This window comes from Gadus morhua, chromosome 15 (genome assembly GCF_902167405.1).
Source record: "Gadus morhua chromosome 15, gadMor3.0, whole genome shotgun sequence".
NCBI lineage: Eukaryota > Metazoa > Chordata > Actinopteri > Gadiformes > Gadidae > Gadus > Gadus morhua.
Window position 1 is genome coordinate 27,795,949 of NC_044062.1, and position 25,028 is coordinate 27,820,976.

The window sequence follows — 25,028 nt, forward strand, 5'->3', positions numbered from 1 at the left end:
GGGGGGAAGCGACAAGCTGCCCTACCAAAAGTAGCGGCATAGCCCTTTCTGCGCTGTACAGTCAAACAGCCCCTGGAGGACGAGTTCAGCCGTTTACTCCGACGCGATCCTTACAAAAAGCGAATACGATATCCCCAAGTGGTACTACATGCATCTTTTGCGAGAAGATGAAGGGAACAGCTCCTCTGTCGACACGGTCTATACAGCCCATCCGGTGCCACGAGGGTCACAGGTGACTTTGTTGGTATAGGTCAGGGCCCAGGGGTCATCAACCTTTTTGAACCTGAGAGCTACTTCATGGGTACCGAGTCATACGAAGGGCACCCAGTTTGATACTCTTCTGAAATAACAAATTTGCTCAGTTTGCCTTTAGTTATAGATTATTAATATTGATTAATGATACTCATGTGAAGACACTGATCATGTTAATGATCAAAACAAACGGCAAAAATTCACATTCCATTGTGATGCTTTGGATTTCAGTGAGTGATTAAAGTCGGTGAGTCAATACACACAGGTAATCCCCAAGTTATTCCTACTCTCAGACACTTCTCGTGTTCACCAATCCCTAAGCAAGGACGTCCGTCCGTCCGTCTGTGGGCACCATATCAATGATATAACCCTCAGGGGGACCCTTTGTTTCCAGCCCCAGAAAATGATTTTGTCAGGATTCTATGGCCAAACGAGCGAAGGAAAATCATGAGCCTTTCTCCGTAACCAATAATATACCAGTATACAACCCAGTACAGTTCCTGCCTCACCAAGGACATGTGGATGAGGACAGCCCAGATTGAACATTTCTCTCACTTAACCAGAGGAGAGGAACGGGAAAGGAAGAGATGGGAGGCTCAAAATTGTTCACTGTTGGCATTTGTTGATTTCCTGATATATTTGGTTGAGACTGATGGAGTTCAAAAAAAGAAAAGTAAAACTCGATCAACACAACTGCAGTCGCCTTCTTGTAATTTCATTATTCTAAAGTGAGCAATTTATTTCAAGATGCAAATTTTGTTATTTTTTAATAAGTACACTGAAAGTATTATTGAAATATTACACACATACAACTAAAAATTGCTTTGGATTGTGTGTTAGGATCAGACCACGTGAAGATATTATTTGTGACTTTTCCCTACAAGAAAGTGACTTGAGTCGATGCAGTTCTAACAGGACAGAGAGGATTCAGTCTGCTGGGCTGGTTTACTGAACACAGCAACTGATTTGGTAAATTGCTGCGATCAAAGTAACGAATGGATTGATCACTTACTGGTTGATGGAGGACGGCTCCCTGCAGGTCTCTGTTGTTACCGGTGGGTTAATGGAGGACGGGTCCTTGCAGGTCTCTGCTGTCACTGGTTGGTGGAGGACAGGTCTCTGTTGTTACTGGTTGGTGGAGGACAGGTCTCTGTTGTTACTGGTTGGTGGAGGACAGGTCTCTGTTGTTACTGGTGGGTTAATGGAGGACGGGTCCTTGCAGGTCTCTGTTGTTACTGGTCGGTGGAGGACTAAGTCTCTGTTGTCGGGGTTATAGCTCTACAGGCGGAGGTATTTCCAGGTTGGTGGCGCTAGCAGGCTAGCGTTCAGCGCTATCCGCTAACCAGCAGATGACTTAGTGAATAATCCTCAAATAGTCCTCATCCTCAGGAACATAAAGAACACGAGAAACGAACCGAGTGACGGTAAGTAGGTCCGCGATGAGCTGGTTCGGCAGGTTTCATCATATCATGTTTCATCATCTTTAGATGACGGCTCTTGTCCTCAGCGTGGTCCTCTGTCGGGAGCCCCTGCACATCAACAAAACTGTCCTGGTTCTGCTGGACGCTGGGAGAGGAAACATACAAAAATACAAACACACACACACACACACACACACACACACACACACACACACACACACACACACACACACACACACACACACACACACACACACACACACAAACACACACCGATGGAAGAGCAAAGGACTGTGGGGCTTGTAGTACTACCAAACGATCTACTGTCGAAATCGAATGTATTACACACACACCCACAGACACACACCCACCTTGTGTTTAACACACACACCAACATACTAACACACACAGGCACACGCACTGTGTTTGAGCCCTGCGTTTCCGTTGCTATGGTTACACAGTTGGATGGATGCTTTTCTTTATTTAAAAGATAATTTTTTGGGCTAATGCCTATTTACCATATTTACAAACTTATTAACGAGGCCAACTCATATTTAACTTATTCTCACATCTAGGACACCATAGGACTTATGCATATGCTTAACATGCTTGCATACTTTATATCAATTATGACCCTACATTACATGGACATGGAGTAATTAGGATCAGCAACACAAACTAAAACTATTTAAAGCAGCAGTAAAGTGTGACAGGCTGCCTCATGTAAAGCAGGGGTCGGCAAAAGTTTGGCCTCGGGCCAAATTTTTTCCAGCCAGAAGGTGGCGAGCCAGAACATTATCAAAGGCTAGTTTAAGGAATTGATTAAAAAAGTGCACCTGGAACTGCGACGCAGGCCCGTCAGCTGGCTTATCCATGCCTACCGAGCACTAGATTACTCTTAAAAGACGTACATATAAACAAGTGTATGCCCTAATCACGTAAATGTCATGCCTGATCACGTTGGGTATGTGTTGCTGCAGAGTCTCCACAGAGACAACGCAGCGATATCAGCATGAGCAGTTCTAACTGGAGAGAAAGTGAAAACCGCGGTGATGCAGTCATATTAACAAAGACGTTGAAAGATGGTGCGATCTACGAGAGAGACACAGAGCAACTTTCCTTTCCTTGATTCATAAAAAAATATAAACATTTGGGAATATGCAAATTATTCTAAAGATGTTTAGACTCCGTGCGCAGCCCCGCCTTCTCCAGTGAACCAAGAAAGCCCGCGCCGTGCCAAGCCTCGACCGAACCGGCTTGGCAGTGTAGAAAGGCCTTATGGTGGAGAGAGGGCAGTAGTGCGCATCTAAAAAAGCAGCCAACCACTCTTAAAACCCTTCACACAACACAACACACACATACACACACACACACCACGGCGGGTGCTGACTGACTGCACACACACACACACACACACACACATGCACACACCACGGTGCTGATTGACTGTGTGCGCACATAAACCTCAGTTTATAAGAGCTGTAGGCGAAGTAGCCTCATCAGAGACTCTACTTGCGTTAAACAGCAAAGTCTCAGAGCTTGGCGTCTTAAATCTTTTGTGGACTTTTGTCAACAGCTCCTGCCTTTCTCTACTTGCAGTATCACACAAAAATACGTAATGTCGGGTCGCCGACATTACGTATGTATATAGGCCTATAGAGGGGGGTTCCGTGTCATTTAATATTTCATAGTTTCCAATAACTCCCGCTCAGCCCCTCGCATTACGAGTGACCGTGACGAGTGTCTCTAACCTTCCGGGAGTAGTAGCAGTATTTGATACAATTAGATTAAAAAACGGTTGTGAAAGAAAAAAAAGTTCACTGTATCCGGCCCTTTACATTTAAGCTAACAGATATAGACATAAAATATAGATAAAAAATAAATAAATAAATCATATAACTTCAGAATAATCTGGCGGGCCAGATATTATGTCTGGCGGGCCATTTATGGCCCACGGGCCGCCATTTGCCGACTCCCTACAATGAAAGAATAATGCAGTATTGCAGTTAATTCTTTTTATTTAATAAAAAAATAACATAATGTGAATAAAGATGTTGTGTGTGACACACAGGGCAAGCCCTCTAAAGAGGAGTGTGGTGGTTACTAGGCGCAAGGACCCAAACATAGCAACAGCAGGGTTGTGTTCTGCAGGAGCCGGGAGGTCAGCTGGTACCAGAGAGTCCTCCGTGTGACAGGGTTATGTCATAGACACACGCTGTGCTCAAACTCTGCAAATATTAAATAACACTGTGCTGTTCCCGGTCTGAGGAACTGTGCAGGGATGTGTTGTCATGCTGTCATAGCGACAGTAACCATGTGTAGCTGTGTGTTGACATAATGTTTAGTGGATCACAGGCCAGGCACACACTGGCTACCCCAGATGAATGAGCATGTGTTCTTGTGTTGATTTAGTTTGTCGCTGTTGCAGAAGTACGAGTAGTCCTTCTGCACCGTGGTACAGTATGTTTATCTACAGTGAACATTCCTTAAGCCATCAACTTAAGTCTGTGTTGACAACAGAGTCTTTTGACACATTTGTCCCTCCTCCACTCTGGCGATACTACAGACTCTACAGATTCTGGCTCGGTATTCTGGCTACAGAGCCAGAATACTGCTATAGATAATAGCTTCTAAGGTAACAGGACGCAACAGGCCAACATTACACGGTCTGTAAACTTACAAAGAACCATTATTGTTTCCACCTTGATTATACTCTCACAAATTATAATTTTGAATAATTGTAAAAGAAAAAAACCATCTGAATTGACTTAGATTTTTCCATATATTTCATATCATTTATATATTGCCATCAATATTTATTTTTTGTTTGTCACATCTGTTAAATAAAAAAGATCTCTGTTGACCAGTGAGTTTAATGATTTTGAATAGTTATCCTGAACCTGAAATGCAGAAACAGACTTCCAACAGAAAGGCATTTACTTGATTTAATTTAAGTGAACATAAATGTACATAAAGAACAAGACGACGAACCATCAGGCACCAACCAACTGCTATTTTGGACCGCAAACATTTCTTGGTTGTGACTAAATATGTTCCATGTCAGCTGGACCATGGGCTGTGAGCTGACCATTGGCTGATCTGGAAAGCGTGAACGGGGACAGGGCCTGACAGCAATCCACCCTGCCGTAGACTGTGGTCCATGACCGCCCCATGGAGAATCAGCTGGAGGAAAATGGTGAGAAAGGTTGTTTCATTGGAATCCATTTTTTTATTGAACTTTTGGTTGACCTACAAAAGTGTATGGAGCCCATTATAGGTTGCTAAAGGCATTATACATAACATTTTGTTTCTTTTGGATCGCCCCCTAACTATCCTTCTGGGAAAAAATGGGGCGTGCATCACTTGCCCTGTTTTGCTTGCTTGCCAGACTTCGCCTAACTTTGTGCCTGACAAAAGTTTGAGTAAAATTAAACAAAACAAGCGATTTGAAGCAGCAGGACCAGTCCAGACAATATATGGATGTGATGGCACTCTTCATATAAGCTCAATAAATATTTTTTGTTCATACGTCATTCTGTTCTGTATTGTTGTATTTATTCTTAGACCAACAAACCTAATTCTGGAGACGTTTTGAAAGGAAAGACGATTGTAGTGGGAGAACTGGGGTGCCGGTGTAATTGTGTGTAGATGGAAATTTGACAGGTGTCACGAGTCAGGGAGGAGGGGCCCGGAGCAACCCTCTACTAAGGGACAAATGACCTCCCTGCAAATTTGCAGCTGCAAACAGGTGGTTGATTGGTAGAAAATACTCCACAAAACATAATAGCACCAGCAGGGGATGCTAGAGTGCATATATAAACTGAAGAAAATAAAGAGGGTCCGTAACAGTCAGTTTAACCTGTATTATGTAGGCTAAAGTCAATAATTAGTCAGTTTAACCTGTATTTAGTATTGGCTATTGGCCACATAGTTATGTACGTGCTTATTACTGTTGTAGAGTTAATGCTGCAGGAAACATTGTAATATATATGATAACTTATTAAATGTAGGTTCAACAGGCTCATTCTCAAAGACATTTTGGTGTGATCATTTCAAACACATAACAACTCACATACACTATCTACAGCTGGTAACTACCCCACATACACTATCTACCGCTGTAAACACACTATTTACAGCTTTAAACTAACCCACATACACTATCTACAGCTTGTCACTACCCCAAACTATATACAGCTGTAAACTACCCCACATACATGATCTACAGCTGTAAACAACCCCACAATATCTACAGATATAAACGACCTCACATACACATAAATAAAAAAAGTTAATTCTTTGTATGAGCTACACATTAGCTCATTAGTGGCTGGCATGAGCCACTTAGCAAGGTAGCACATCGTAGTAAGCTAAATATTGATTATCAAATAAATAAATGAGGTCTCTATTGTGTGTTTGCCCTGATGTTACGCCATTGACATGCAAACAAATGTATGTCAATGGTATGTCAAAACACTTGATATTACCTGGCTTTCCTTGGTCAACATGTGCTTGCATTCTGAGGGACACATGTGCTCCTCATTCACGTGTTGCAAAAGATGTACCCCCAGCCCCCTCATTTAAGTATAAGTGGCCCCTCAAAGACGGCTGGCTCACGTCACGGTGAGAGGAAACGCCCTCCAATGGTTTCTCGTCTATGGTTTTAGAATAGGCTCCAAGTTGGTGTTAGGTTAATCCATACCCCGGTTAAAATCAGACACTACCAGCTTTAGGATTATGACTGTATATGCCACAGACAAATAAAGTGCCATTGTTAACTATTACAAATGCATATTTTACTGTTTAAATTAATATTGGTTTCACAGGGCTCCTCCAAAACCCATGTGGTAAGTCATGGAGATTTAAGATCAGGTTAATAAACAAGGCAATGAATGGATTTTAATGAAGGACCTCACTTCTAATGTATAATATGTAACCCTTCTGTATGTACTGGCCTACTGTATGGAATGTATCTTTGGACATTGTGCGCGTGAACGAGAGCATTATGATTGGCCATGGACATCTTGGAGGAGGCCACACAATTAGGATATAACGCGGAGCTCCGAGACTGTTCGCGAGTTCTTTGCAAACCAAGTCAGGTGATGTTACTCTCTGCGGTTACAATAAAGCCTTGATCATTCAACCCTAGGCCTTCCCGACCTCTGCCAATGATGGTTGCGGCATGACTAATTATAATATGCACAATCCTAATCAAGGACCAACCCCAACGACACCACTAATGTACACACATCTTAGGCGGTGGGTTTTATCCACGACAGTTTGAACATTGTTGGAAACCACTGGGATAATGAAAAACTCCCAAATATATATAACAGAGTGATTCTAGACGTTTTTTGATATTTTAATGCAGAAATATTACATATTTTACCTTTAAATCTTTACACCTTTAATACACGACAACACACAAGAAAAAAAACAGATTCTCAAAATCCACTTAATAACTTGGGTGGAACTAATAAGACAACAAAGGCAAACTAGCGAAAAATTGAGAGAATAAAAATAACAATGACAGTAAAATGCTGACTGATAAGAGTCAATTATATTATCAACTTTCTGGCACTTTATGACAGTAAACCCACATTATGTTCTACAACACGTTTTTCGAAGGTCTTTTTTATCTGCAAATTGTAACAATTCCAACAAAGATTTACGGAATGACGTAGCCTATTTATATTATATGCTGGCAAAAGTGTGTGGTAATGGCATAAAATATGGTATACTTCAAGAATTTGTACATTTTAATTTGTGACTAAAAGATGGGTGCAACCGGGTCAATATTTTTCTAATAGGCTTGTAATTTGATTTAATTGCTGAGTCACTGCAAATAATTGTATTTAATGTTTTTAGTTTGCTCACCACCCACTGCCATTGGCTGAATGGTATGCAGCTCTCTGATTGGGGCAGCCACAAGGTAATGGTTAACCTAAACAAGGACACATATGGACATGATAGTTAATTTCAGACACACCGGCCATGTTTCGTCTCTTTAGGGCTGAATGAAGTCACCACTCGGAACAAGCATTCAAATATGCAGTATTCAATAATAATGCAGTGATCAATCACTGAATTATGTATAGCACATCAATGTGCTATACATGCAATTTGGAAAAATAGCACATCAATGTGTTATACATCCCTTCACAACTATTATGTATATTATCTGAATCATAACATGATTTGTTTCGTAGACTCTCTCCATATTAGGGATTGCACGTTAAAACATACAAAAAATAAACATGTGTGCTCATAACTTGTCAGTTTGGAAAAATGTAAAGCTATACAATAACTAAAATAACGTCATACAGCAATTTCTTTCAGGAATCACTCGTTTCATAGATTTAACCATTTATTGCATGAAATGGTAACACACTTTAGTTTTATCGGTATGGTTCCATCCTTTTCTGGTGCTCCCTGCTGTAGGATTTAAAACATGACATACAGATGTCAGATACTGAATACCAACTGCATGCAAACATGACTACAAGGAGCGCGATACATCCCCCATGGTGTACATCAGATATCTCAACCCATTGTGGAGGTAGTATGTGATACAGAGCAGAACAAGCAAGTGAAAGATGGGTGGTGGTTAACTTTGCAGACTGTGTTTGAGATGGAAGGTCTTCAATTGACCGCCTATCAGTGGGCGTGCGTTTCATTTGACAGCGTTAGCTGTCAGCTGATAGGGGCACATGACTAGAGTGTCCCGCCAGAGCTAGCTGCACCCATGTAATACAGATTTTATAAATATATATATACTGTTTATACAACATATATTTATATATAAAGATATATATATATATATATATATATATATATATATATATATATATATATATATATATATATATATAGATATAGATATAGATATATATAGATAGGTGTCAGCACCAAAAGACTTCAGCACAGGGGTCACACTAGCCTGGTTCTACCAGACTCTCGTACTTCCCTTCATTTCATTTCATTTGTACAGAGAGTCTGGACCTAATCAATTGACAAACGTTAACTCACTTGAAGGCGGGTGTCTGTTGAAGTTTAAAATGATTGGATCTGCCCAGTGCCACTCTGGATCTGCCATAACCAATCGCTAACGTTTGGTTGTGACGTATGTCATGCGCCGGGAATCACGCGCAGGTCGTACACAAACCAAACGCCTTGCGCGTCTGCACGAAAATGTCCGTCAACGACAGCTGCAGGTTTTGTTCGTTGAATTTAATTTATCAGGGAAAAATTGCACATTGTAAATCAACTACCGACCTACAACAACAACTAAAACTGGCGCACAACTTTATCGTCATTGTTCTCAGACACGCCCTCTGTTCGCTGATCGGGCGCCGCTGAGGGGGACTCTCTAAATCGACGCCACTTCGACCTGGGCGGGACTTTACGTCCTACGTCACTCGCTATGGGCGTGCATGTGTGCGCATAGCCGTCACTCGCGATGGGTGTGCATGTGAGAAAGGTTTTGGCTTTAGTGTCTATGGGTTGGTAATAACGGTTCTGATTCTCAGTCTTTTATTTCCATAATCTTTGTTCAGTGAACGCATAAACCCGTTTGTTAGTTAGCAGTTAAACAAAATGCGATCTCTTTGTTTACAGTTACCAACGACCAACTGATGATTGGGGGTTCGATTCCCTAGTGATGCTATGGAGGTAGATTTGTGTCTTTATTATGCAATCAAAAATAATAGGTTTGATAGCAAAACTTTCCACACTGCAATCAAAAAATAGATTTGAGAGCAAAACTATCGACACTGCAATCAAAAAATGTTTTATTGCAAGATAAATTAATGTGATAAAAAAAATATTAATGGGAATCCAAAAGTTTTGTTTGCAAACCCAAAAGTTTTGTTTGCAAATCCAAAAGTTTTGTTTGCGAATCCAAAAGTTTTGTTTGCGAATCCAAAAGTTTTGTTTGCAAATCAAAAAGCTTTGTTTGCGAATCCTAAAGTTTTGCTTGCGAATCCAAAAGCTTTGCTTGCTGTTGAGCTGAATCTCGTGGGCGGGACCTACGCCGAAAGATGTAAGACACGTCTCTATTGGCCAGTCTCGATCGGAGTGACAGCTTGGCAACATCCGAAAAGCCGCTGCCCCCCGACCGCCTCCAGAAGCAGATTGTCGGCCTGACGGACAGGGTGTTCGTTAGTGATGGCAGTGTGACACTGAAGCTTCGATACGTGCTTCAAACCAACTCCCAAGAAGCACTGCTTCGAAGCTTGCTTCAGAGCAAAAAAAAACACGTGACATGTGACGTCCGAAGCAACTGGTTCGTTGCCGGAATGAATCACTTGACTGGTCCGCGGCTCGGTGGAGAAAAAAAAAAAACCGACTCAATCCATAAGGCAGCCTACCTCAATACAAATCTTTGAGTGTCTGACCCCATCCCACATAATCACCCCCTAGAGTTACTCAAGCACACCCAACCAACCTTGTCCGAAGCCAGCTGGTCACCGCCTAATTATTCAATGAAAAAAAAAAACACAATCGATGGTACAATCGTTTACGGGAGTTGTGCATAGTACGGTATGTATGTAGTAGATCAACTCAAGGTATCGATTAGAGTAGTTTAGGGGGTAACACACTGACTGTGGAGCGGAGGACTCGGGTTCGAATCCCATTACTGGGGGGAAAGTTTTTATATGCTGTTTCAATTATATCCTAGCCTACATCAGTTAGCCTATCTGGACAGAAGGCTAGGCATATCCCTTTAAGAACAATTTAGACATCTGTATTTAGATCAATCTTTATTCGTGAAAAGATCATGCTATTAAGTATTTGGGTTTGTGTGTTTGTGCGTCAAATCGTTTTCAAAGCAGGGATACGTTGAATCCACTGCAGCCTCGAACTTCGCCAGCAGAGGTCACTGTCACTGAAGCTTCGAGTAATGAACCCATTTTCGAAACATTTGGCTCAACTGGTTCGATGCTTCATAAAAGCTTCATTTGCCCATCACTAGTGTTCGTTTGTGCCTCTCAATCCGCGGCGGCGGTCAACAACATCGCCCTGCTCTCCTCTGCCATGGTCTCCTTGTCGGCTGACAGGGAGGCCTACGGGATTTTCAGGGCGCGCAAGCGCGCGCACAGGACAAGCCCATAAGGCGAAGCCTAGACGGCGTAGCCTACATGAAATAGAACTCCCTCTCTCGTTACTAACTGTGGATATTGCCAAGCTGTCACTCCGATCGAGACTGGCCAATAGAGACGCGTCTTACATCTTTCGGCGTATAGTCCCGCCCTCGAGATTCAGCTCAACAGCAAGCAAAGCTTTTGGATTCGCAAGCAAAACTTTAGGATTCGCAAACAAAGCTTTTTGATTCGCAAACAAAACTTTTGGATTCGCAAACAAAACTTTTGGATTTGCAAACAAAACTTTTGGGTTTGCAAACAAAACTTTTGGATCCCATTAATATTTTTTTTATCAAATTAATTTATCTTGCAATAAAACATTTTTTGATTGCAGTGTCGATAGTTTTGCTCTCAAATCTATTTTTTGATTGCAGTGTGGAAGGTTTTGCTCTCCAACCTATTTTTTGATTGCAGTGTGGAAAGTTTTGCTCTCAAACCTATTATTTTTGATTGCATAATAAAGACACAAATCGACCTCCATATGATGCAAGGTCTTTTCTTTCATTTTGGACTGCACACACATCGCAAGTGACGGATACTCGCACAATGTACACACATCACATGTCTTTACAATTTCTAGGCAACCGAAGTTTAAAGATTGTCAAGTGGTTAACTCTTGAATCGCACGTACGAAGACCTGATGGGTTAGTGGTCAGAGAACAACTCATTAATGCGGGGATAAGGGGTTTGATTCCTTAATGAAGCTAGCTTTTTTCTTTCATATTGGACTGGATGTTTGCATGCCAGCTTGCGTAACTTGTAGTTTATGATATAGAAATGTTACTGGGGTTAAGGTTAGGGTAACGCTAAGGGTGTCAGGATCCTCGCATGAACTGTTGTTTTTGTCTCCCCCTACCTGTTGGAGTGTGATAGTTCGGGACTTTGTTTATGTTTGGAGCCATGTATTGGTCATGTGTCCGGGGTGACACCCATGTCCTTATTTGGGCGACTTCCTGCCTTTTGTTTGTGCCCTCCATTTTCTCTGTCCACCTGTACCTCATTTTGCATTGATTGGTGGAGTATTTAAACGCTGCCCTTTCTGCTCACTTTGTCAGATCGTCACGTTAGGTACTGTTTGCTACCCGACTGCCACGTGAGTGCGACTAGTGTGAGGCTCTTTAAAGAGAGACTATAGTTTCTGTTCTTCCCGGTTTTGAACCCTGCCTGTTTGGACTAAGCCTTCTGCCTATCAGTTTTTGGATCTCTTGCCTGAAGCTGTTCGTCAGTATCTGTCTGCCTGCCTGCCCGTTTACGAACCCTGCCTGTACCTGGAATCTGATTTGCCCGCTGGACTGTATGGAAATAAACCCTTTTTGATCTGCTATTGATTCCCGTTCTGTGTCGTGACAGTACGATCTGACCAAGATGGAATCAGCAGATCTGGATCAGGTGAAAGCTGTGCTGGAGAGGCAAGGAGCGCTTCTCGGTCAACATCAAGCCCAGCTTCAGACAGTTGAAGATTCCCTGGGGACCATCGCAACCAGCATCACAGACTTGGCGGCCCAGCTGCAGCAGGTCCAACTGGCCCTGGTGCGGCCACCCCAGCCTCAACTGGCGACACCGCCCGACCCCCCCCGTCTGCCAGCTCCTGCACTTTATGCCGGGGAACCTGGAACCTGCAGATCGTTCCTTTCATAATGTTCGCTGGTGTTCCAGCTGCAGCCCGCCACCTTTCCGTCGGATCAGTCCCGGGTTGCTTATGTCATTACCCTCTTGGCTGGCCGTGCAAGAGAGTGGGGAACTGCGGTTTGGGACTCCAACTCCCCAGCCTGTCTCAGCTATCAGGCATTCATAGATGAGATGAAGAAGGTCTTTGATCGCTCGGTGCACGGGAGAGAGGCCGCCCGAGTGATGTTGCAGATCCGTCAAGGCAAGAGGTCTGCTTCTGACTATGCAATAGACTTCCGCACCCTCGCCGCCACCAGTGGATGGAATTCAGATGCCCAGTATGATGCCTTCCTCTATGGACTCTCTGAGGCCATCAAGGATGAGGTCGCCACCCGTGAGCTGCCTTCCACCTTTGATGACCTCGTTGAGCTTGCCATCCGGGTGGACAAACGCCTGAAGCAGCGCGCCGGGGAGCGAGAGTTCCGCCCTCCTCCGAGGTCACCCGCCTCGGAGGCCCCTCTCCCGTTCCTGCCTGCGCTAGCTTACCCCAGCCTACCAGAGCCCATGCAAGTGGACCGTACCCATCTGTCCCCAGCCGAGAGACAGAGAAGAAGGGACACCAATTCGTGCATGTATTGTGGTAAACCGGGTCATTACTCCGCCCAATGCCCGGCAAAAGGCAACGGTCACCCGTAGAAGGGGGATTACTGGTGAGCGTCACTCCTCTTCATCCCTCTGCTACCACCCGTACCCTTGTCCCTGCCACGCTCATTACAGGAGCTCATTCCCACCTCGTGTCTGCACTTATTGACTCGGGAGCGGATGGCAATTTCATGGACACCTCCCTGGTCTCTGAGCTACACCTCGTCCCAGCCCAGCTGAAGTCCCCTCTGGAGGCAAGAGCACTAACCGGAGCAAGGTTCTCCCAGATAACCCATGTCACGCCCCCGGTGAGTCTACTCATTTCTGGCAATCATCAAGAGGACCTAGTGTTCCATATGTTAGACTCACCAACTGCTCCCATCGTCCTCGGCCGGCCCTGGCTGGTAAAGCACAATCCACACATTGATTGGGCTAATAAAACCATCCTAGGCTGGGGCACATTCTGTCTGAATAACTGCCTTAAGAGTGCCCTTACCCCCCCGCCTGCAGTCTCACCAGCCACAGATGATTCCATGGATCTGTCTGAAGTACCACCTGAGTACCTGGATCTCAAGGCTGTGTTCAGTAAAGCCCGTGCAACCTCCCTGCCACCGCACCGACCCTATGACCTGGCCATCGAGCTTCTACCTTGTACGTCACCTCCTAGGGGCCGTCTCTATTCCTTGTCTTCTCCCGAAACCGCAGCTATGAACAAATACATCTGTGAGTCACTAGCTGCCGGTATTATCCGCCCCTCTTCCTCGCCTGCTGGTGCCGGGTTTTTCTTCGTAGGGAAGAAGGACGGCACCCTGCGTCCTTGTATAGACTATAGGGGCCTAAACAACATCACTGTGAAGAACCGCTACCCTCTGCCTTTGATGTCCTCAGCTTTTGAGTTGTTGCGGGGGGCCAAGATTTTCACCAAGTTGGATCTCCGCAGTGCTTACCATCTGGTCCGAGTAAGGGAGGGGGATGAATGGAAGACTGCATTTAATACTCCTTCAGGTCACTATGAGTATTTAGTCATGCTTTTTGGTCTCACCAACTGCCCAGCTGTGTTCCAGGGTATGATTAATGATGTCCTGAGGGATATGCTTAACAAGTTTGTTTTTGTTTACATAGATGACATTTTGATTTTTTCTCCGTCGGTTTCCCAGCACTCCCAACATGTCCGTAGTGTCCTGCAGCGCCTTTTGGAGAACCAACTGTTCGTTAAAGCGGAGAAATGTGAATTTCACAAAGAGACTGTTTCCTTCCTGGGGTATGTCATCACAGCTGGAGGGGTCCAGATGGATGGCCCGAAGGTAAAAGCAGTCACCGACTGGGAACGTCCAACATCTAGGCGGGAACTACAAAGATTCCTGGGATTTGCTAACTTCTACCGGCGGTTCATCCGCAACTACGTTTCTCTGGCTGCTCCCCTAACCGCTCTAACCTCCTCCAGGGTGAAGTTCACTTGGTCACCAGCTGCCGAGGCGGCGTTCAACGACCTGAAGAGTCGTTTCACATCGGCCCCGATCTTGAGCCAACCCGACCCTGACCGTCAGTTTATCGTTGAGGTGGATGCCTCAGATGTTGGGGTGGGGGCTATTCTTTCTCAGAAGTCTGGGGCAGATCAGAAGGTCCACCCCTGTGCATTCTACTCCCACAAACTCACTCCCACTGAGCGCAATTATGACATTGGCGACAGAGAGCTGTTGGCAGTAAAATTGGCCCTAGAGGAGTGGCGTCATTGGCTGGAGGGAGCTAAGGAGCCATTTTTAGTTTGGACGGATCATAAGAATCTGGAGTATCTACGTTCGGCTAAACGCTTAAATCCCAGGCATTCTCGTTGGTCCCTGTTTTTCACCCGTTTTGACTTTTGTCTGTCCTTCCGACCAGGATCCAAGAATGGTAAACCGGATGCCCTGTCTCGTCAGTTCCCAGATTCGGATCCTGCTCCTGCACCTAGCACCGTCCTGTCCCCACAGTGCCTCATAGGAGCTGCTAGATGGGATATTGAGACCATTGTCCGCACAGCCCTGTCTGGTGAGTCCGGCCCCAGCACTTGCCCTCCTAACTGTCTTTTCGTACCACAATCCGTCCGCTCCCAGGTCCTGCAATGGGGTCACTCATCCAAGCTGGCCTGTCATCCGGACGTCAGACGTACCACTGCGTTAATCAAGCGACGCTTCTGGTGGCCTGCTATGGAGCGGAGTGTGCGTGAGTTTGTGGAAGCCTGTTCTGTATGTGCCCAGAATAAACCATCAAACCTTCCACCTGCTGGCTTTCTACAACCAGTACCCAGGAGACCCTGGTCCCACATTGCCCTGGACTTTGTCACTGGTTTGCCACCTTCTCACGGTAACACTACAATCCTCACTGTCGTTGATCGCTTTTCCAAGTCTGTGCACTTGGTCCCCTTACCCAAGTTACCCTCTGCCAAGGAGACAGCGGACTTACTCGTGCAGCATGTCTTCAGGCTACACGGGCTCCCAGTGGATGTGGTCTCAGACAGAGGTCCCCAGTTCACCTCTAATTTTTGGCGTGCTTTTTGCAACCTTCTCGGTGCGAAGGTCAGTCTGTCCTCAGGCTTTCATCCCCAGTCAAATGGCCAGTCGGAGCGAGCCAACCAGCAGATGGAGACAGCGTTGCGGTGCCTGACGTCACAGGACCCTACAGCCTGGAGTCTTCAGCTGCCATGGGTGGAGTACTCCATGAACTCCTTGCCATCTGCGTCTACTGGTCTGTCTCCGTTCCAGTGCTGCCTCGGCTACCAGCCTCCATTGTTCCCGACCCAGGAGGAGGAGGTTGGGGTTCCCTCAGCACTGACATTCATCCGACGCTGTCGCAGAACGTGGAGGCGGACCCGGGCCGCCATTCTTCGCTCACAGACCAGAATGAAGAGTCAGGCTGACCGTCGCCGCATCAAAGCTCCCCACTACTCCCAGGGTCAGCGGGTGTGGCTTTCCACGCGTGACCTTCCTCTGAAGGTGACTTCCCCAAAATTGAATCCACGCTTCATCGGCCCCTACACCATCTCCCAGGTGGTCAACCCCTCTGCGGTTCGCTTGAACCTCCCTCCTGCCCTCCGCCGCATCCACCCCACCTTCCATGTGTCCCGTGTCAAGCCCCTCCGGTGTTGCCGTCCGGGTTCCAACTCCGGCCCCAAACCCCCACCACCCCCCAGGCTCGTTGATGGGTCTGAGGTTTACACAGTTCGCCGCCTGCTCGACGTCCGCCGTCGGGGTCGGGGCCACCAGTACCTGGTGGACTGGGAGGGCTACGGCCCCGAGGAGAGGAGCTGGGTCCCTGCCCGGAACATTGTTGACCCCTCGCTCATCAAGGACTTTCACCGTCAGCATCCCGCTCCTACCTCGGTCAACGCCAGGAGGCGTTGGTAGAGGAGGGGGTACTGTCAGGATCCTCGCATGAACTGTTGTTTTTGTCTCCCCCTACCTGTTGGAGTGTGATAGTTCGGGACTTTGTTTATGTTTGGAGCCATGTGTTGGTCATGTGTCCGGGGTGACACCCATGTCCTTATTTGGGCGACTTCCTGCCTTTTGTTTGTGCCCTCCATTTTCTCTGTCCACCTGTACCTCATTTTGCATTGATTGGTGGAGTATTTAAACGCTGCCCTTTCTGCTCACTTTGTCAGATCGTCACGTTAGGTACTGTTTGCTACCCGACTGCCACGTGAGTGCGACTAGCGTGAGGCTCTTTAAAGAGAGACTATAGTTTCTGTTCTTCCCGGTTTTGAACCCTGCCTGTTTGGACTAAGCCTTCTGCCTATCAGTTTTTGGATCTCTTGCCTGAAGCTGTTCGTCAGTATCTGTCTGCCTGCCTGCCCGTTTACGAACCCTGCCTGTACCTGGAATCTGATTTGCCCGCTGGACTGTATGGAAATAAACCCTTTTTGATCTGCTATTGATTCCCGTTCTGTGTCGTGACAAAGGGTAAGACACAAAGTGTTTTTGCAACACAATATTTCTTACAATAACAAAGTCCAACGTTTTGATGACTCCAGTAGGAAACTTAAGATACCTAGAGAAATGCGTGAGTGCTCACAAAACATCAACAAGTCAGCAGTGTGGTACAGGGTGATCATTTCTGATATACAGTACAAAAGCTGAAACTATTAGCCAGGAGTGGGAAAGATGCAGACGCAGACGCAGACGTGGGAAGCAATAAGACGCACCAACAAACAGTTGCCTGTTGCAAAATGGTTCAGAGTTTAATAGAAATAGTTAGGGTTAGCTGGTATGGCGTTATCTGTTATGGCTATAGTCTAATGTTAGCTTAGTTCGTGTTGTTTCGTCATGTTAATCGCTAGTAATAGTAAGTCATTTGTAGAAATATAGCCTATCATCACAGACTGTAGGAATGTCACCCACCCTCCATCGCGTACGACACTGACGCTCGTAATATGTAGTGCAAGGGAGTTCGTGCACAGATCCCTGAGTATGGCAAGCCATCCCCGCCAGAAAACGGCATCATTTAGACGTGTATCACCTTCATTACGCCGTAAAAAACGCCGTAAAATGTAGAAAAACGCCGTAAAATACGACGTCATGCGCAAAAAAACGCTGCATTTTACGCCGCAATTGAGCCTTTCAAGAGCGCGCGTAAAGAGCGTCGCTTTGAACATCAAACTGCGCGTAAAATACGGCGCTTTTGTGCACATCACAACGCCGTAAAATACGGCGTTTCTCTAGTATGCTAATATCTCCGCCCTTCTTTTCTCTCAGACAATGCGTTTGAAGTGTTTGCGCCCAATCGCTGAACAAGACAAGCATCCCAAATCAGATCAACACAGATCTCCTCTCATTTGGCGTTAGTTGTAGCGTCATATTCATATAGATATATATATTAGTAAATGCAGTTTCAACGTTGTGATAACCGTGGTCCAATCGATAGAGGCGCTTGCTATGTAGGGATGAGGTTGTCGGATCTAATCCATTATTGTCAGATTTGTGCTTTTGTCAGATTGTCCCGCTTTTATGATCGCAATGCTTTTTAGTCCGCAAGCCAGACCTCCTGTGTTTTAAGTTCCAAATTCAGTGCCTTTTTAGTGAGCCAGCCAGATCATCTAGGTGTCTTGTTACACGCTTTATAAGTTAATTATATTTAAATTATTACAGCCATGGAGCCTTTATTTTCGCAGAGTTATCGTAACATCCTCTCTTGTTCAATCGATATAAATACACAGTGGAAAGGAGTGAGAGGGAGCCATAGAGAGAGACACTGATGAACTGGGGAGCCATGCTCTAACAACGTTCAGAGGCTTGTAACAGTCTACTGAGTCTGACACGGTGCTTAAATGGGCTCTGGAGATGCAGGAATGTTGTTGGATTCAATTATTTGTGCATGGAAGCAAAAAAATATCTCCCCATCAAGGCCAACAGCAGAGTAGCCTACGAAAAGAATAAACTGATATGAATGCTTCAAATATTAAAACCCGATTGATTAGGCCTATGCCGACATAATATCAGTCCTAATCCTGAACGCACCGTGCGTACATTTTTCACGGCATTTTCCCCCAGACAGACAGACAGACAGACAGACACTTTATTTACCCCAAACTAACTTTCATAATCCAGCAGGTTACGCAACACAAACAACTCTTACACAAATACAGACAGCCTATACAGTAGGCTAATACAGCGCCCACCTCAGCAAAAGGTAAAATGTAAAAAGAAGATATAAGCTACATTTAAAATACAGATGCTGTAGCCTACATAAAAATACAGATGCCACATGAAATATGAAAATAGGATGCAATGTATAAATATGCAAAACTAGGATATAACTAGGCTATAATGAGAATACTTGGTTAACTTACATCTGTTCAATGACTATCCTCCTAAATTAAATTAGTTAAATGGAAAGATTTTTGTCTATGGAATGATCCTGTCACTTTACTGCCACACATTGTGTGTGTCAGCAAGGTGATGAGGTAGGAGAATCCGTGTATGGTTCGTTCTTTGAATATTCCGATTTATAACTAAATCAGAAAAAACAATTAACAGGATTTTTTTTTTTTTTTTCTGATTTGGTTTTGAAACTGAAAAAGGGCAAAAGGAATAAACAAATAAACGGCATTTGATTTTGTGTTTGTGTGTTGGTTTTTGAAACCCGAAACAGAGAAACAAATAGGGCCTACAAAAATAGATACATTTATAGTTAGAGGCTACACCAGAAGGCAGAATGCAGCGAAGAAAAAAGAGCCAACCACCTAAACCAGCAATAGACTGTCTAATTATATTTAGCCTTAGTTATGGCCGCACTTGAACCTTATGGTGATTTTATTTGTGAACTATTTGACACTGGAAAGACACGACGTGATCATTACCGCTCTAAAGCATTCTGGTGCCCCGAAGTACTCCGTTATGATGGTGAGGAGGTTCTGTGTGGAGAACAACCTTCGAAGAAGAAATCTAGGCCCCGTCCACACGAAGCCGATTTCATGGCGAAACCGCAAAGGTCTTGTACGGTTCGGCCTTCCGTCCACACGAAGCCGGCGAATCCGCTGACCGAAACCGCAAACTTCTGAAACCACCCTCGGAGGTGGTTTCAAATCTACCCGGTTTCGTTTTGGATTCGTGTGGACGCCTGAAACCGACTGAAACCGCAAACCATGACGTCATCGCCCCCCCCCTTCGATCCTCTAGCCAATGACTGTTAAGCCCGCGGAGTCTCACCCTTTATGCGCATGCTCGCCTCTTTTCTTATTTATTTTCCTTCTGTATTTCTGTAGCAGAAGCAGCGCCCCTTATGGGCCTGGCTTGTGTACTACAGCGTTTCTACAGGTCTACCCGGTTTCGCTTGGCTTCGTCTTTACGGAGATACTTCGAAACCGGATAGATCGAAACCGTAACGGTTTCGCCCGTTTCGGCTTCGTGTGGACGGGGCCCTAGTTTCGCCAGCTCCCATGGGAAACAATAAAGCTGCCCATTGTAGAATGCGAGAGACTCGATGGAACGTTTGAAACGTCTTTATATGTATTATTATTATTTATTTTTAAACAACCTCTTGCCTACAGAGCAAGCGTCTCTATCGATTGGGCCACGGCCACGGTGACCACACTGTAGGAACTGGATTTACTAATATATATCGATATGACGCTACAACTAACAACAAATGAGAGGAGAACTCCTCAAAGCAGATCTGTGCTAAACTGATTTGGTCTGCTTGTCTTGTTCAGCGATTGGGCGCAAACACTTCAAATGCATTGGCTGAGAGAAAAGAAGGGCAGAGATTATTAGCATACTAGAGAGACGCCGTACTTTACGGCGTTGTGATGTGCACAAAAGCGCCGTATTTTACGCGCGGTTTGATGTTCAAAACGGCGCTTTTTACGCGCGCTCTTGAAAGGCTTAATTGCGGCGTAAAAAGCGGCGCTTTTTTGCGCATCACAACGCCGTAAAATACGGCGTCTCTCTAGTATGCTAATAATAGTATGCTCTAGTATGCTCAGTATTTTACGGCATTTTTCTACATTTTACTGCGTTTTTTACGGCGTAATGAAGGTGATACGCGTCTAAATGATGCCGTTTTCTGGCAGGGATGGCTTGCCATACCTGAGACAAACGGCTACGCGCACACATGCAAACCCATAGCGAGTGACGTAGGACGTAAAGTCCCGCCCAGGTCGAAGTGGCGTCGATTTAGAGAGTCCCCCGCTGAGGCGGCGCCAGAAAACCAAATTACATACAGCAGGTCCAGACCTAGTGCTGAAGGGAAATTCAAATTGAGCGGAAGTACTTAGGCGGGCGGAGCCAGGCTAGAGTCACACCATATCAACAGTAAATACTCTTCAGATGATTGTGTCCTCAAACTTCAGATGACGTTGCTTGAAACATAATCACCTTCAGCCCTCAAATGAAATCATACAGAACAATCCCAAATAAATTAATTCTAAGAACAACACAATTCCTCAATTCTGGAAAATGATAAGCAATAGCATATGTTAATTATTAGAGTAAGCAGGATCAGTGCATGAGATGAAGCAACTTTCTTAGGCATTCACAAATCCCTTTCAAAACATGGCTGAAGGAGACAAAAATGGCTGATATTACAAAGTTAATACTTCATGATGGCACAGTGATTGCATTATAAAAGTGTACAGAAGAGACAACAAACACGTTAATTAATGTTTGTTAAGTCTATCCATCACCAACCGAGGTAACACAATGGTGATTGAGCACATTGTACCTATTGTGTTATTTGTAATAGTTTGTATTGTATTGTTTTTTATTGTTCTGCATTGTTTTAATATCTTCCTGCACAGGGACTGCAGGTGTAAATAAGCTATATGGTTGTGTTGTGCTTGGCCCCTGTTAGCTAATCTATTTCAAACTTTGTCCCACTGATGTAAGCCCTTGCATTTGTTCTGGGTGTCGTGCCACTTTAAAATCCCTTTGTGTGTGTTGTTCTAACCATGAGAGTTTGAATATTCTGTATTTTTTATTCATGTTAACCATGGTGAGGCAATTCATTTAATTTGTTGCCACAATGTGGCACCAAATCACAAGGGTAGCATTTAGCATGTTGAGATTTCAGGCATCGAATACAACACAACGTGTGTTGTGTTGTATTTTGATACCTGCAACCTCTTGAATCATGAATCAGTTCAAAAGAATGAACAGAGTGGTACCTTGTACAAGATGCAGCCACCATAGAGAAGGTCTGAACACAATAAACAGGTGGCAAGAGAGACATTTGTATCTATTTGGGAGGATAAGCTGGAATATACACCTTGTTGGTCATTCTATTTTCTTCTTTTGACCCATAACTGTTTTGCTCTAACTATGTTGCCAAAACCATGCCTTACAATACTGAATATAATCTGATATCACACCACTGATACATCCATATAAATTGTCCCTTTCTGTGTAAGACTAAAGGTGCACTTGTATTTATTACTAGGTTAAGGTTGGATAATATCTGCTCTAGAGTAAACAATATTGTCCCTTGCCCTGAGTTTAGGCGCAGTGCATTCTGGGGGGATTAAATAGTGCCAAACAAACAAGTGACATTCTGTCCGACTTTCTGTCCATGTCAATTGTTCAATTCGTATTCTGTGAAGTATGCAATGTAACTTCTCAACTATAATACAATGAAATTGTGAATTCACTCATATGAAAAGATATGTGGAATAAAAAGAGGAAATATACGTGCATGCTTGTGCAATTGTGTGTTGGTTCAAGCTTGTTTCGGAAAATGATGGTCATTGGGCCACTCTATAACCCCCACCCTGTCCTTACCAGACAGGCTAACATCGATGCCCTCCGTCCAGGCTGCCCTGAAGGCTGGGTTGTCACGTCCTGAGCTTGAGGATGATGGTGGCCAGAAGGAGGAAAAAGGTGTTCCATCCCAACGTGACCGCAAAACCGCGCCACACCATCATGTGACCTAGGCCCCAACCTATTGCAAGAATGGAGATGCATAAAAATGTGGGTGTTATAGGGGTCCACAATACGAATATGAATGATACAATACATAGAATTAATATAGATTAGTGGTTTCCTTGATTAGGATTTTGTATGTTGGAATTATTCATGCCGCAACCATCATTTGCAGCAGTTCAGCACTCTAGGTAGCGACCTAGTCAATCCTTTTCACCAGGACGTACCATCGTATCACTCTCTTCTCACCGTAGTGGTACGATATGTCCTTCTAGACTAACGATAGTACTGTGACAAGGGAGCATACATTAGCAGAACAGAGTCTATCGAATCATGCTCCCCTATCAAAATATGCTACCTTATGTGTTTGGTAGCGTATTTGATCTGTAGACCAATTGCCTCTATCAAACGATGCTGTTTGTTCTATTTTCTTTTGTTGATTTAATAACCATCCCGCCATGTGTCTAAAGCAATGTTTAAATAGATTCATTGTTTTCAACGCAGCCCATTGTCTTCAGCCTCCATGTTATTTGGTACCATCTCCGACCATGTGATGGTTCCGTAAGAGTGTGTAACCTGTGTATGTGTGTCTGTGTGTGTTGTGTACTGTGTGGGTTGTGTACTGCGTGTTGTCTACAACAGGCATGTGTTGTGTACTGTGTGAGTTGTACATTGTGTGTTGTGTACAACAGGCATGTGTTTTGTACTGTGTGGGTCGTACACTGTGTTGTGTAAAACAGGCATATGTTGTGTAATGCGTGGGTCGTACACTGTGCGTTGTGATGGTTACCTCTATACATGATGCAGCGCAGTGCTTCTGAGGCGTAGGTCTGAGGCAGCGCCAGGCTGAGGTAGCGCAGAGGGTAGGGGATACACTCCACAGGCCAGATCACCCCTAACACAGGGAGGAACCATTAGACATTCTACAGGCAAGATCACCCCTAAGCCCAGCATTAGACACACAATTCACCAGGACCAAACAATGCTTGTGTTTGGTTGAAAAGCAAGAAGCAGAAAATAAACACTTCTGTGAGTTTACATACGAAAGCGTAAACTCTAAGACCTACATGCAAAGCCATATCAAAATACAGCTTGAACGATCACAAGGGACAACTGGCAGTAAGTGCAATATGAATGCACAGATCAAATACTATATGAACAGGATCTGGTCAATTCAAAGAAAGTCTGACTTGATCTGAGTGTGCGCGACTGAAACATGAGTACCACAGCGTGCTGGTAACGTACCGCTGATCACCAGGTTGGGGTAGAAGACGCCTAAGGCCGCCTGGTTGGCACTCTGCTCGTCGTCGATGGCGGCGGAGATGACCAGGCCGAAGGCGATGCCAGTAACGCCCTGCAGCACGATGAGGGCCACCACCAGCATCAGAGAGCCCTCGTTAGGGATCTGGAGCCGCACAGACCGGGAAGGAGAAGATAGCACTTGAAGAGGCTTTTCTAGGGTTAATAATTGCATTTGGGAGTACTACTAGAATAGGGTTACATGCATGCATGTTATATATACCCCCTAATATTGTCACACTTTTCATTTCTGGAAAACCAATTTCAGCTTCTTTGAAAAACATTCTGTTTTGCATGTTGCTCTAAGGTCCCGCCTCCCAAGTAGCTGGTCAGCACGCCCACTCTGTTGCGATTCGTCGAACGTAAACATTGCGGGTGACGGGAGGCGGAACTTCTGCACTTCAGCACCGCCCACTGCACAGTCTGACGTCACACTCACAAGCGCAAACTAGCCGTTTCACACACTTTATGAGGAGCGTTCTCTATGGGCGCGAATACTCCCCCTGGCTCGGATTTAGATATTTCTAGCTTAGCAGACGTAAAACATGTGTCCATACATCATATAACAGTCTAAAGCAAAGGGAAAAGTCGAAAAGCATGACATCACCCACTCCAGAATGGCTCTAATCCAGGGACACCCAGGGCCCTGTGCTCCTACTGGGGTGTCTTCTGGTTTTGTTATATGATGATTTTGACTCCTAATGAAGCGGATTGAGAGCGGTGCAAGTGTTTTGTGTGTTTGTATTACCTTGAAAACCAAGAGGACGAATAGCAGCATGAGAAGGATCTGGACACTGATCACAAACAGCTGAGACAGAAGATGGGCCAACATCGTCTCTAAAGAGCTCACACCTGACAGAGAAATAGGTGGAGAAACAAACAGTCAGACAAAAAAAAATTATATGTTTCTGTTGTGTAGGAAAACCTACATAACAGATGGACAAGGCGGGTAATAGGATTTATTCTCTATACAAGGAATCTCACAACCCTGAATCTGAAAGGCTCATGAGGTCATGATAAACAAGGATATATCCCAATGCTAATTCAATATTTTTTTAATTAAAGTCCCCGGTCAACCAATCCATCCTTTTAAATTAGCTTTGTTTTACTGTTGTTAAGTTTGCAGTCAAAGATGGGAAAACAAATGTTTGCCATTCATTTTATAGATGCACACATGATTCATAGCTGGTTGTTATTAATGTGAGATATCTACAATTGTAGGAATGACCTCACATCAATTTACCAATAGTGCTAATCATAAGCCTGACATTCACAAA

The 25,028-nt window shown here is 44.7% G+C and overlaps 2 protein-coding genes across 10 annotated transcripts in view; both read right to left on the reverse strand.

Annotated features, from left to right (window-relative positions):
• The window catches only part of peli1b (pellino E3 ubiquitin protein ligase 1b), a 50,402-nt gene extending 47,632 nt beyond the window's left edge, over nucleotides 1–2,770 (reverse strand). The window contains exon 1 of one of the 2 annotated variants that reach the window (XM_030379388.1): nucleotides 1,265–2,770. The gene's annotated coding sequence lies outside the window, so the exon portion shown is untranslated. The remainder of the gene's footprint in view (nucleotides 1–1,264) is intronic. The other variant, XM_030379387.1, reaches the window with a different exon arrangement.
• Nucleotides 2,771–4,266: 1,496 nt separating this feature from the next.
• abch1 (ATP-binding cassette, sub-family H, member 1) overlaps nucleotides 4,267–25,028 on the reverse strand; it is a 44,938-nt gene continuing 24,176 nt past the window's right edge. For 4 of the 8 annotated variants that reach the window (XR_003979656.1, XR_003979661.1, XR_003979660.1 and 1 more), the window contains 5 exons: nucleotides 24,500–24,603; nucleotides 23,698–23,857; nucleotides 23,243–23,347; nucleotides 22,312–22,471; nucleotides 7,020–7,617 (listed from right to left, as the gene is read on the reverse strand). Coding sequence is in view for 1 of the 8 variants with exons in the window: in XM_030379228.1 (XP_030235088.1) it covers nucleotides 22,365–22,471; nucleotides 23,243–23,347; nucleotides 23,698–23,857; nucleotides 24,500–24,603 (476 nt within the window). In the remaining 7 variants the exon portion in view is untranslated. Of the gene's footprint in view, nucleotides 4,857–7,019; nucleotides 8,109–21,498; nucleotides 22,472–23,242; nucleotides 23,348–23,697; nucleotides 23,858–24,499; nucleotides 24,604–25,028 lie in introns of those variants that run through there. The other 4 variants (XR_003979658.1, XR_003979659.1, XR_003979657.1 and 1 more) reach the window with 4 other exon arrangements.